The sequence below is a fragment of the Trachymyrmex cornetzi genome, unplaced genomic scaffold (genome assembly GCF_001594075.2).
Source record: "Trachymyrmex cornetzi isolate Tcor2-1 unplaced genomic scaffold, Tcor1.1 scaffold326, whole genome shotgun sequence".
Classification (NCBI taxonomy): domain Eukaryota; kingdom Metazoa; phylum Arthropoda; class Insecta; order Hymenoptera; family Formicidae; genus Trachymyrmex; species Trachymyrmex cornetzi.
The window spans coordinates 463,659-478,731 of NW_017297961.1; the positions used below are offsets into that span (position 1 = coordinate 463,659).

Sequence of the window (15,073 nt, forward strand, 5' to 3'; positions counted from 1 at the left end):
GTTCACTACGTCAAAATGATTCATTGAAGACCACCTAGCCTTTTCCACGATAATCCTCTAAATAATGTGGTAAAATAATGTAATAGAAAAAGTTACTTACAGAATAATAAAGCCAAATGTGCACATAAAACTATTGCACAATGAAAAAAATTATAGGTATAACAACAAAAACATAAAAAATACGTAAAACTTACGAAAAAAATTTACTTTGTAACCCAAAATTCTTAAAATGTGATATTATATGGTCGTTCTTGGCGCGATCTGCCAGTCGACTGGGGAGCCGAGGAGGGGCTCAAATGCGAGTCGCTGCATGATAGCAGCACAATCTGATAATGTTGCATTTACGAAATATCGCAATGGTTCATAGTGTACTATTGGTTCACTGTTGGACTATATATCTACCCTACTTGACATGAAGCTTTTCTCCTAACAATGATATATTAATACAGCCGAAGAATACGATCGAGACCAAACCGAAATCCCGTTTACCACCAAAACAGGAAGTAAAAACCGAAAGCTTTCAGGGGATTCAGCTTAAACCAGTTACGAAGGATCCGAAACAGCCTCAACAGGCTGAAAATGGCAGGGTGGATCTCAAGGTAGCCCTGCAAAAAGGAACGACGCGATCTTGTTGCACAATCTCTATGTCTCGCACTCTGTGTTTTTAAACTGCTAAACTTTCAATTTGCAGTAATTCTAATTTCGTTTTCTAATTATTAAACAGCGCCGAAATATACTTGTGCGCATTCTTCTCTCTCTCTCTCTCTCTATATATATATATATATATATGTACTTAAAGATATTTCTCTCACTCTATGTTCTTAATACAAGTAAAATTAATTAAACATTCTCTGTCTAAACTTATTTTCTCTCTGAATAATATTTATATTCTATACATGTTTATATATTGCAGCACATTTCTAAACTCTACGTTGCACTCATCTTTTTTCGATATATTCTAACTCTTCTGTGATTTTCATTAATTCTATTTATGTTAATAACGACGTTAATAAGACGCATAGAAATCTCTTTTAAGAGATTGATATTTCTTCTTTCTTTTAATCCTCTCTGTCTTCACACATCTCTTCGCTCTACTCTCACAAGGTTATCTCTGATACTCATTTTTCCTTGCTACTGGAGATTTGTACAGGGATTAAACCAGCACCATGTCTGACACGTAATAATGTTTATCTTCTTGCGAATTTCTTTTTGATCTTATATCGTTTATCATTTGTAATGCAGAAAACTGAGAAGACGGAAAAGGTCGATGCGAAGAAGGCAAAGGCAACGAAGACAGCGAAGGACGCAAGTTACGAGCTCCCGGAGATTCCGGATTATGAAAGGGCTGTCCTGGAGAAACCTACAGAATTTGATTTTGGCGAGTTTGTTCCTCGCGATAAAACGAAACTCGAAAGACCGGTCACACAGGTAAGGAAATAGTTAAAATCTCTGTACATGATTGATATTTTATAATCATTATGTTAGAATAATAAAAAAATATAAAATAATTTAAATATTAATAAAGATACATTGAAAAACATATTTTTTGATTAGTTCATAAAAAATTTGTAGAAATTTATATAGAAAAGATCTAGTAATATATATAAATTCATTTAAACGTCAATTAAATTTTCGACTAATTATGTATTTTTTGTTTTCATGTTGCCGTGCAGAAATTTGATTCTAAGGTAAGCAATTGTCGCTTATTAATAATGAAGGTAAAATATGAATTTGCCAAATTGCCAAACTCGTTCGCACGAGGAATCTTGCTAATTTTGGAAATGTCACGTTACTCGAGGATGTTTTGATCGAGCCTTGCGATACGCGGTTCAGGATAATTAATTTTTACGCCCGGTTTACTGACGGTTTAATTATAACCGAGGTATAAACTCACGTCACTTGTTTTGTAAGCTTGGAAGAACGGTAAATTTTTAAAGGATCGTATATATCTAACCGTATACCTATATCTAAAAATACAATATCTATGTGAGACGTTCCGTGCACAGATACAAATAACGAAGAAATCATACAATTTTATATGATCTATAATATATAGATAGTTTTATTATTTTATTTATGTATATGCTTTGTTACTCCTTTTAATTTTATTAAATGTAATAATTATATATCTAATGTTTTATTAAACTGTAGAATTACTCGGGATATCCGAGAATGCTCTTACTATTTTGACTGTTTAGTTTATTATTAATTTTATACTTACATTTATTTGAGTGTGTAAAATCGAATTATTTTCGAAATAAGCATTCCGTGTAACAGTTCAGTTAATAATCCTTTAAATTAAGAATTAGATCAATCTTTTCCAAAACTACGGCAAAATAATATTTCGACATGAGAATCGACTTTATATTTTCTGTTCTTGTCGAAAACAGTGCCCCCGCGCCATAAATATCCTCGTGCCATCTGCATAATCGCAATTAACCCGTTGCGAATGGATAGGGAAGGGGGCAGGGGAAGAAATGGAAAGGGGTAATAATCAGCCAGGTCGAATCTTGCCTTGGCAAGCGATGAATGCTTTCTGTGCATCGCGCGAAACTGCGCCCGCGACAGAACTATTTTAGCGAATAAATGCTCGTATATCATCCCCTTGAAATCGGTTTCTTGTCTTCGTCGTTGTCGTCGTCGTCATCGTCATCGTCGTCGTCGTCGTGAACGAGGATGGGGAAAACGTCGATCGCTATTTTCGGCCTTATTACGACTGACCCAATTGCAACTCGGATTCGAATTGCAGGGTCAGTCGTAATCGCCCTATGTACGCGACCGTATTAAATCACCGTGTTAACACAAATTCTGATACTTCGATATCTCGGCTGATAAAGTTATCGTTTTGGGTCGCTATCAAGTAATGACTTTTTATTAATAAAAATGAATCATTAAAGTGTATTTGTGGATTAGGCTGAAAATTATCAAAGATTGGCTAACGTAATCGTGATTCTGTTTAGCTTTATCAATTCATAAATGTTTAAATCTTAAAAAAAAATGTAATTTGTATTTATAATTTGTATTTGTTAAATAATATATTAACATCTTCTTTTTAATCATGTTAAGAAAAAAACTCCGTGTACTTATCTAAAAATTATTTATTGATGAAGCATATGGAGCTAAATTTTTTCTGCCAATCAAAGAGAAAAAATTAAATTGTGATTACGCGTAATTGGTGTGAAGAAACATTAAATTAACTAACAAAATTGAAAAAAAGCTTTAACTCTTTATTTAACCTTCTAAACGGACTTGATAGGAAGCAAGCGTTATTAATTAATCAATTTTCGATCGTCGTAGCCGAAGTTACCGGAAATTAAAGCGCCCGAAACACCCAAGATTGAAGTTATCAAAGACGTGACACCGGTCGGCAGCAGGAAGGGCTCTTTAGCACCCGGAAGCGGTGCTGGCAGTCGACGTGGTTCGCTCATACCACCCGAGGAATTGGGTCGTAGGCCCAGCTTGATCATTAGTGACGAGGTATGTTACGGAATGTATTGTGTGATCACGAAAATATATATACTACCTTATAGGGGACCGAGCTGAAGAATGCAACAGAGGCGAGTAGAATGACATTCTAGAGATATTCTAATTTAATTTCTTTAAATCACTGAGTTTCCAAGAAAACTTAATTTAACTTTAATTCTCGAATTTATGTTTTGATCTGAATACCAAAGTATCAGTAATTTAATTTTCAAGTTATTGTACAAATCTAATTTCGTGAGCGTGAAACTTTGTTGCATTCTAATGCGTTCATGAAAGATCGCCCAGTTTGCTTTGTAGAAATCTTATTTGTGTCTAAGGAAACACATCATTCACTAATCTTATTAATTTATTGGAAGAACCTTGTCAAATCGCCAAACATTGTTCCAATTAGGAACGTGAAAGTTCAAAAATAAATGACTGTGACGCGATGAATTTATTTTTAATAGAATATATTAAATCACAAATCAATATTAAGGCTTCATTAAAGTTTGATGGATTTAAAACTTGATGTTTCCTCTTATATATACAATTGTAATTGTATTATAAAAAAAATTACTTTTATATTTTTAGTTTTTATTATTTGTATATATCTGATCTATATATTATACGTCAATAAAGCAAAGAGGGTGATATGACACATTTTGCACTCTTGAATATATATAAAAAAAATATATAACGAGAATAATATTTAAAAAGATTATTTTAATGTCTGTGTATTTTTTAAAATAATATAGAGAGAAAATTATATTAAATATAAAATTCATATATTAAATTAATTGAAATATATGTATTTTAATATTATTATTTTAATATTATTGAATTATTATAATAATCTATATTTTTCGTACAAATTCTATATTTTTTCAAATTAATTTAATATATAAAATTATAGGTTTACATTTTCTGTATTACTTTAGAATATGTTATACTGAATATATTTCAAAGTGCAAAGTTTGTACGAGTTCCATTGGGTAGATAATTAACGAGTCGCGTAAAACACTCGACGAACAAGTAGATAGACTGGCTACTGCTGGTTGGCCCTAAGTTTTTTTGTAGCTTTTTTTTGAGTTTTATAGTGTAAGTCCAGTGATGGTCTTAGTGGTGTCGTATTCGTGATAGATACGCGCCGTGAATCCCCGACGACGAGTTCGTCGAGTGACGCACGTCGCGTTTAGTGTCAGCAAGGCGTGAGATTTAGATTAGAAACCCCTCATCAGTGAAAGATCCAGAGTTTACCAGCTTCTGAAGCATCTTCCTTTCTTTCTTTGTCCCTTCCTCCAAAAAAAATCGAGTTCCGTTATCTTCCATTGTCAGGCAAAGGCATTTCTCCCAAAAAGAAAAAGAGAATGAAAAGTCAACTTGAGATGCGTAATATTGAGGACGTTCAAGATTGGTGCATATTGACTTGCGAAAAGTAAAAATCTGAAGAATTAAACGGACACTTCCTGAAGAAGAACGTCAAAGACACGGATAATTGACGATTATGTGGATTACCTGAGAGTGAGACGATCGAAGGCGTTCTTCGTAAAATTTGCATCGGATATTTCGTTACTTCAAAATAAGGTCTCATATTTTTTGGTCTTAAAATAATCTTTCTGAATTATAATTAGCTTCACACTTTAATAAATATTTTTAGCTTAACTGCTTAAAACTAGAGCAACTTTTGGGAATGAAAATAGCAGAAAAGCATTAATTAAAGTTACTAAAATTAAACAGACGCATAACTTGCGTTGATTAATTTTAGTCAATTTCGTGAGACTTGGTTCGGTTTCAAGATAAAGATAAAGCGGGGAATGCGTTTTGATATGTCTAACAGGATGGTAGGACAAACGCCGATCGATCGAAACGATCATGTTATACAATGTAAACATGTTGCAGCATTGTTCATTGTGTATACACGCAAACACAAACATACACGTGCACAATACAACCATCTTTATCTCGCAGTAGTGGTTAATAGAGATTTGGTCCATAGGAGCATAGGAAGCTTCGTCCCGGCGAGGTGCTGGACGAGCGCAAGGTGAGATAAATCGCTGAGAGAAAAATGCGGAAGCGAATGTCTCGTCTGCAACCTTACTCGACTACCATATGCACTTCTACTTACTTTTCTCACACACTCTTTCGTACACACTCACCGGAGTATCGCGCAAAGAGAATCCGCACTACGGAATAAATAAAAAAGAATTAAATAGTTTAACGCAATTTCTTCATGAACTATTTAATGCAATTTTACTAATGGTGAAATCTTTCCGATTGTCTTTGCTCGATCTTGCCTGCTCCTTTTACTACTATTTACTTATTGTGGTCGTACTTTATGGCACGAGTCGTCCTGAATTTAATCACGCACATTTTATAACGATAATGGTTTGATTATTTAATTAATGAGTAAAATTCACGTTGAGAGCAAACAATTAAATTCCCGACGATGACGTGTAAACTTTGGAAAAGTTTCAGCATCCTTTATTTTTAAGAAATGTATTTCTTTTTTTAACATAATTTCTTAATAGATACTTTGGAAAATTAATAAACATTAATAGATATTTTGGAAGATCTTGTTTAATTTGGTAAAATAAAAGATGTTGGAGCAACATCTCGCACGTGCCTTTCGACATACGTAATTCAAGATCGTAAAGCGAGTAAAAAGCGAATGCATCTTTGCACTTGGCACGAATCTGTTGCAACCGATATGCATATTCTGACGATAATAATAATAATAATAACAATAATATTAATTGATAATGCGAGATGAGAGAAGCGAAAGAAGTCAGGGCTTGTTCGTGTGCATGTTAATCACTCGCTAATATGAGATTTTAAGTCTTTCCTGGCTTACATCTTTATCCAATAGATCACTGGATGATCTTGGCAAGCACTGTGCGTTGTAGATAGACATCGACGCTGATAAATATCCCGAGCAGTACGACAAAACTTGTGAATCATGTCTGACGATCAAGCTTCATCGTCCGTGTGAAACACTTGTTATTTCATTTCTGTTAGTTGAATGTACGTTACTATCAAATTTAAATTATTATCTCGCATACTGATCTAGTAAATTCGAACATTTTGTCACGCAAAAGTGAAAATCCCAAGAATTTGATTGGACTCGAACTTGTGACAAAGTTTTGAACATCAATATATTGAAAGTATTTATGAGTGTAAATAATAATTTCACTAAGTAATGTTACGATCTTGTAACTAGCCACGGATACGCCCTTGCTTCTTTTTAGTCGATTATACTGAACCTTTATGTTGTAAAAAATCAATAATTATATTAAAGAGTTGTAATAAATTTATAAAACAGCTATTATATAAAACCGCAATGAAATTATAGTTCGAAGTTGTCATGAAATTTATATTATGAATATAATGAAGATGTGACAGGTTTGAGATAATCGACATGCAGTTTTCAGATTATTCTTACGAATGGCGATTTACTCTTTAAAAGATCCGTCTCTTTCATACGATCACATGCAATCTGGTTGCACCTAAACTCACTGACGTATTAGCTGACAACGCGCACCGCCGAATCGCACTGTTCTGTCTAGCAATGCACCCGCACAGAAATGCAAACGCACAAGCCGTCGCAACGTCGGTAAGGCGAGCCTCGAACAGCCCCCATTGGTGTTCGTCTACCACGATTCTCCCCTGTTCCTTCAACCCTAGACTTTTATTTATCCGTGTCCTTACTGAGTCTCTGTCCTAAGCAAATAATCAAAAAGCAATTCCATTTTAATCCGGCAAAAAGAGCCAATTCTTGCCCCTTAACAGAAATAGCGAAGCCAGCACGCAGGAGCATTTTTGTTTTTCATTTTCGGAATCAGCGCTTTTTGTCAACTATTTCTATAAAAGAGAAAGAGATATTTTAATGTCCGTTCTATGTAAATCTATCGGGAAACTTTAACAAAAATCCGTGTTAACAAAAGCGACGAAAGGAATATCTCTACGATGACGAACAGTCACTTGACCCTCATGTGTTCGTCTCTGTGATTTTTGCAGTTGGGAAAGTTACGGCCCGGTGAGGTTTTCGAAACAAAGGTGAGATTTGTGTTCGCTATAACACAAAGCTTACCTGCTCAAAGTACTATACCAGCAATCTTTCGTATCATGTATTGTTTTGTCTTTTTTCTTTTTTTGTCTTACGGACACCGACCGCCCTTTTTGGATTTTTCTATTTTTTTGCGCCCTCCCCCCTCAAGCCCTTATAATTTTGAAGCGTCGATTTTATTTCCTTGTTCGCCTACAGAAAGACAAAATAATAAAAGCCCAGTAACTAAAACGAAAACTAAAAACGTACTTGACGAGGGAAGTCCCCGATGAGAGAGGCAAAAGCAACGCCACGCGTTGCCACGGGACGCGTAATAATATTAATAATAATATTAATAACAATAATGACGATATATGACGATGATGATATTAATAATAAAAAACATAATTCTGCGACATGTTTTTAACTGAAGTTTTTGAAGTTGTTGCTGCTGCTGCTGCTACTGTAAACACGCTAGCCGCTATTTTCTCAACCATCTGCGGTTTAATACCGTAATTTTTAATACCGGTTTAATATCTTTTAATATTATATGTTCGTGAGAGCATATTGGTAAATAATTTACTGATCAATAATTTGAGTTTTTTTTTCTCTCACATCGAAAAATGAATCACTCCCTCCCCCTATTATATCGAGCACACTCCCAAGATAAGAGCCCACTTCTTGTGGAGCCCCCTTCAGAAATAAAAAATTCTAATCTCTCTTTGCCCACCCCTTTTATGTTTCTACTTCTGTTTCTATCTCATCTTTTATTTTTTCACGCACCACACACAGATTAAGCCCGGCCGACTAGGCGCGCTGCCAGAAAAAGAGGTTAGCACAATATCTCTGTTGTGCGTGTACGCATATGTATATTTTTATATTATTTTGTACATACGTTTACATATACGTTATCTACGTTTATATATACGTTATCTCGATATTATTTTCTTATTTATTGCGTGCTTAAAATTTGAAAACTGGTTATACAGGATATTTTTGAATAGCCTCCAAAAATCTACAAAAATTGATAGAATTAAAAGTTGATCGAGATTAATAGAGAGATTATTATTTATTAATGAAATTCTGCTTAAGACTATTACTCATTCTAAATAAAAAATTTTATCAAAATTAAGTGTGAGGTCAAAAAAGAAAGTTTTCTTACGATGCAAAGATATGCCGATTTTTCTTTACATTTTTGTTAAAAAGAAATCAGTATCACATTAATATGAGCAAAGTTTTGGATGTTGTTCTATAAACCTGTATGTTCTATAAATATTTTGCAAAGAGCACTTTTTCGCGAATAGTCAACGCCGACGAAATGCGCTTGCAACGGCGATTTTTTTACATTGCATCGATTTATGTGCGAACTTTGTAGTTAAAATTAAAAACATGAATCGGTTCAATGTGTAACGCCTGAAGAAGTTCATTGCGGCCGCGTTGTGGAAATTCTGCTTATTAGTTCGAGCGGATACACCTGTACATTTTATGCGGCTGTATAGATGCAGTTTAGATTGTAATGGTGGTAAGAAATTGGAATTAATTTACATTATAAATAATCCATGGAGAAAACAAAATTGCTGACATATTTTTTTATCAATCTTATTGTGTTTTGAGAAAATTGTTTGTGCGAGATCTACCATCATTAAAAATTTAGTAGTTGCAGTACGATTCAGTATCAGACTTGTCGCAGTATTGCAACTTTAGCGTCCACTACGATATCCTACGAATAAAATAAAATATTAAAAAATTTATTCCGTGAAGTTATTTTTATGGAAATACCTCAATTTAATATTTTACAATAAAATTGTTTTATTGTTTTATTATTTTTTGTTGCTAAAAATAATTTATTATTTATACAAAATTATTTATAAATTGTGGCGAATATATCTTATAATTAATCATAATAATAATTTGTTCTTTTATTAAAAGATTGACGTTGAAGAGCTCAGTTCTCTTCTGCAATTCTGCATATCGCTGCGATAGATTTGAAACTGAGCAGTTTGCTCCTATATGTCAAAGATATATATGTGTGAAATAACTTATTTATGTAGAATTTTATGTATAGGTGTAAATATTCATCGTTCTCACACTATATGTTAAATAGATTCAAATATTCTCATTCTCATAATCACGAATACGATGTCGCTATTTGAAATGAAACATTAAACATGTTCCATTATCTTATCGTTCCGATTTATAAATGTACGACATCGTATTTGTGCATATCGTGTAGATATCGTAATGTGTCTCTTTGTAAATAATCCTGATAACTGATTTTCCTATTAGACGAATATTCGAACGGCAATTTAATTGATGAGGATCAGATTGGTTCACGGAGTAAGCAATCATTTCATCGCCAAAGCATAAAAATAATCATTCATGTTATACACATCATGTTGAATTCACATATCATTCTCTTTCCTAACTTTCTGTATCTTTTATTAATTTTCTTAATGTATTTTAGTATTTTAACATCGGCTTGCAAGGCCAAGAACATCGCTAATGATGTCCTTATCATATAATAGCCTTATCATAGATTATAAAAAAAAGAATTTTATTGCACCAGTAGGAATAACATAATATAGTATGTATAATAATATAATAATATTATAACATAACATTGCAAATATTAAATCTAATATATTGTATTTTTTTATAATTACAGAAAAGAGAATAGTTCTTTATTTTGGATTTGTATCTTTATTTTTTCTGTAAAGTTGTCCCTCCTTGTGCAATTTAATCCCGTCTGAAAGTCTCTTGACTGACGACTATTTTATGTAAATAATGATTAACTAACTTCGGTTAATTCTCATCCTACGCGTAACTTGTGATTCGAGCATTTTTGCTTTGCGATTCATATCTCATGGCAAATGCATTTTGCCACAATTTGACGAGGTGTGTATCGACGCATAAATATCACATCTTCATCATCGTATAAGAACATATGTTCCACCATCGGAAGAGCATTTCTCATTTATTTCTAAAGTTGAAAGCAGGAATGATGTAAAAATGTCTACAAATAGATTTTAGTATCATTTATGTTTTCTATTACTAGAATGGTCTTACAAATGTTTAAAAAATATTAAAATTTTATGTTTTCCTGCTTTCATCAATCTCTTATTCATCTGATTAATATATTCCCTTTCTATTTCCTTTGTCCGACTATACGTATTCAAGGGATTCTTACACGTTCGGTTAATTATTTATCATAAATTATTTAAGATATTTTCTTTGCATGCAAACGAAGATAAACATGTAGAAATGGAAGCCAAGTAAGTTGATTATACAAAATTTCTAAAATAATTTGTTAAAAAATATAAATGTGAAAATAAAAATTTAATTAAATCGAAGATTAACAGTAATCGCTAATCTTACGAAACAGTTGTTAAAATAAATAAGAAAACCTTGAAATCGTAATGGCTACTCACGATTAAAGAATTTATAAAAGTCGGAAAGTCAAATAAAATTACCTATGTTTATTGATCCCATCTTGCTAATCAATGTATTCTAAGAAAAGGATGTGTTTTAGAATTGTCACTAACATTATTGAAATTCACTTGATTTAGTGACTAACACAAAGTCACTAATGCGTGAAACGTAACGCTGATTAATAATGTAAATTAATTTTCAATGTAAATAACGTTAACTCACAATGATTAAATGTAAATAAACGTAAGTAATAATTAAAATGTACAAAATATGCAAAATCGCATGAGCGCTGCAGATTTTTCAAACGACAACGGCGACTTCCATTTCTTTGCTTTTTTTCGTTAGTTTCTGTTTTGCAAGAAATAATTTAAAAAATAATAAAATTAATTTTTATTGTATCGTCACAAAAAAGAAATAGGATGTATTTGTAAAAAATATTTATCTAAGTAAATATTTATCTAACTATAGTTTTTTATTATTAGGTATGAATCATTTATTAACTACACAGATCATGATTTACGTTTCTTTGATTACATTGACTTATCAAACTCAAATTTAAATTATATGATCAGCAGAAGTCGTCGCGCGTTATGCTTTAAATATTCTTGCTTTTATTTAAAAGCTTTTCAATGTCTATATTAAACGCGATGATAAAGTGTGTATAAATTTGATCACATTTTTATTTGAATGGCACAGCGTCGTCGTCCGAGTACAGCGGACATCAGAAGACCCAGCGTGGCGGACCTCGAGAATAGGATCAATTTACCTAGTACACCTCTGCGAGATGTTGGACCAGCTGGACCACCCCAAATCGTCGATGTTCAGGAATCGTACTCCGCCGTCGAAGGTAATGCATTTTGCTCTTCAACCCATAGAAAATTTATAGAAAATTTTTTTTTAAATCAATATATATAATTGCAGCAATAATAAATGTTTTACAACGTAAAATATTTTTTAATAACATATTCTTGTTTTAACAATGTTGTCTATTGACATTCTTTTTATAGACTCGACTGCGTATCTCACCGTCGCGGTGGAAGGTACGCCCGCGCCAACTTTCAAATTCTACAAGGGTATTACCGAGATCATCGAGGGTGGCCGCTTCAAGTTCCTCACTGACTCGGAGACCAACACGATCACCCTCTGCATGAGGAAGACGAAACCTAACGACGAGGGTACTTACAAGATCGTCGTGAGTAATATCCATGGCGAAGATTCCGCCGAGATGCAGCTCTATGTTTCCGGTGAGTCAACTTAATAATCTTATAGTTATATAATTTATATGCATCCGAAACGCAAACTTTATCTTAGCATGGTGTCCAATTAATATAGATCAGTAACTTAATCCTATAAAGCTCAAACACCACATAAGAAGTAAGAACGTATTGCGTTTTTCTATTTAATTTATTTACATTTGAAAAATTTGAATATTATATACTTACATCATATTTAATTTAAATTTAATATAATCTTTATAATTCTTATATTTAAAATATATACATTAGTGATAACACAAAATTTGCTTTGTTATTTTAAATTTTGATTTGTTGGATGAATGACAGACGCCAGTGGCATGGACTTCCGTGCTATGTTAAAGAAGAGGAAATATCAAAAGTGGGCGCGAGAAGAAGCTGACCAAGAAAAAGTAGATTTGAAGGAAGTCGAGAAGCCCATGCCGGCATTGAAGAAAGTGGAAAAGGTACGTTTAATTCTACATACACACATACAAATATCAACTATGTAAAAAATTAACAAGTTAATTATTTAGCAAGACTAAACTAAAATTTATTTGAATATTTAATTTAATTTATATGGATATCTCTTCAACTTTAAAACAAGTTTAATTCGATATATATATATATATATATATTGCGCGTAATATTTTTAAATAAAATTGGTTACGTATCACATTTATAATCGCCATCGATGTAATACATAACGGAAATGTGCGAATGCGATTTCAGCACGCTATTAACAGCCTGATGGTGCCTTCATGAATGTAAAAACAGGTGATACAATATTAGATACATAACAATTTAATGCCGCCAGTTGAATTACCTACTTTATAAATTCATATTCTAATTTGAAATTCTCTTTTTGTTTCTTTTTTTATTTGACAATTATATTATAACAGCCAAGATACCCTCTTTCATTTAATTACAGAAAAATTAAAATAAGTCAAAAACTAATGAATATTTTCATTTTTTATTTAAAATAATATTACAGAATAATATTTTGGATAGATAATTAAATACATTAAGTAATGTTTTTATTTAGCATATAGCTAACGGCAACTTAGTAGAGATTTTTGAAGGTAGAGTACATCTTCAAGATCTCAGAATGCATTTTCTGCCTATTCCTTTCTCTGTGTCTTTCTCTTCTCTTCTTTGTCTACCTCTGTCTCCTAGTCGCTAGGAAGCGAACAGCATGGATCGGGCTGGTTTCAAGACGGCGAGGAAATAGTCATCTTGTCAGCGGGTGTGGAAATCTTTCGAATTTCTCTCGACAAGAAGGGTGAAACTAACTGGAGCTGGCTCAAGGTCTTTTCCCGAGCGATTTATATAATAAATCATAATAACAATATAACGATTACAGTATAACGATTACGATTTTAAAACACTGACGAAACATTAGGACCTACAATCAGACTTTATTTCTTTAAATATTAACAGATTTTAAAATAAATAATTTTACTATATCTCTATAAAGTGGGAAAGAATTATAGAATAGTAGATTTCTTGATTATTATCAGAAGATTTGAAACTCTCGCGGCGTTATGTAAATTTTGCTATATAATTCAAAAAATCAAACAGGCAATTGGGAATTGGCGCTGTAGATGGTGCGCAGTTTTTGTTTCTTTAAATTTATTATATATTATATCATTACTCTCTCTTGTACATGTTTTGGCTCTTTTCAGCAAATTTACAAGTATATATGTTACAATACGTTGGTTATCCATAAATCTTATAAAAGTCGATGTATGTTGAAGTAACAAGTCGATATCATTATGTAACATTTATCCATTTTAAAATAAAAATTCCCAGTTTGAAAGCTGAATGGTAGTGAATGGCTGGAAATCTAATTAATTGTAAATAATAATTAATAAGCTAAAAAACATTTTTATGTTATGGTCAAGAAAGACTTACTCCACAATTATGTAACCGATGATTATATTGGTCAATTATTAAAATAATAAAATAAGTAGTAGTAATAAATTAAGTTATAATAAAATTAACGGCGTAGTCAATAATAAAATTGTAATAGAGTTGACTATAAACGATAATATGATTTAACAAATTGTCAAATGTGTCACTGATTAACAAGAAATGACGAAAATCAGTGTGAATCAGAGCAGTGTCGATATTCAACTAAGGAATGTAACAGTTTTATTCTCTAAGTTGGCGAAATGTACAAAATAGATTAATTGGGATGAAGTTGAAATCTTAGACACCGAATGTAATTATAATAAGAGATTAATGTCAGAGATTTACATTAAAAGATATAAGAATGGAATTAATCGTCAAACAGACACAGAATTTTTAGATAAAACATATGTGCCTCTCTTTAATAATTTGTAATAAACTATAGCATACACTTACTGTACCTTTTACATGCGGATAACACATAATATCGACTATTGTTTACAACAATCTATTTTGTACATTTTGCCAACTTTAGAGGATAAAACTGTTACACTCCTCAGTTGAATATCGATACTGCTCTAATTTACACTGATTTTCGTCATTTCTTGTTAATCAATGACACATTTGACAATTTGTTAAATCATATTATCGTTTATATTCAACTTTATTACAATTTTATTATTGACTACGCCGTTAATTTTATTATAACTTAATTTATTATTACTACTTATTTTATTATTTTAATAATTGACCAATATAATCGTCGGTTACATCATTGTGAGATAAGTCTTTCTTGACCATGACATAAAAATGTTTTTTAGCTTATTAATTATTATTTATAATTAATTAGATTTTCAGTTATTCACTACCATCCAGCTTTCAAACTGAGAATTTTTATCCTGATAAGGATGAAAGTTATTGCCACATAATGATATCGACTGTTACTTCAACATGCATCGACTTTTATAAGATTCATGGATAACCGACGTGTTGTAAT

At 32.1% G+C, this 15,073-nt stretch overlaps 1 protein-coding gene across 2 annotated transcripts in view; it reads left to right on the plus strand.

Moving 5' to 3' along the window:
• The window catches only part of bent (projectin protein bent), a 221,823-nt gene that overhangs the window by 57,535 nt on the left and 149,215 nt on the right, over positions 1–15,073 (plus strand). Inside the window, exons 63-72 of one of the 2 annotated variants that reach the window (XM_018510206.1) lie at positions 450–599; positions 1,243–1,428; positions 1,674–1,688; positions 3,298–3,477; positions 5,459–5,503; positions 7,477–7,515; positions 8,297–8,335; positions 11,630–11,780; positions 11,941–12,177; positions 12,496–12,632. In XM_018510206.1, coding sequence (XP_018365708.1) covers positions 450–599; positions 1,243–1,428; positions 1,674–1,688; positions 3,298–3,477; positions 5,459–5,503; positions 7,477–7,515; positions 8,297–8,335; positions 11,630–11,780; positions 11,941–12,177; positions 12,496–12,632 — 1,179 coding nt within the window. Of the gene's footprint in view, positions 1–449; positions 600–1,242; positions 1,429–1,673; positions 1,689–3,297; positions 3,478–5,458; positions 5,504–6,899; positions 7,073–7,476; positions 7,516–8,296; positions 8,336–11,629; positions 11,781–11,940; positions 12,178–12,495; positions 12,633–15,073 lie in introns of those variants that run through there. The other variant, XM_018510207.1, reaches the window with a different exon arrangement.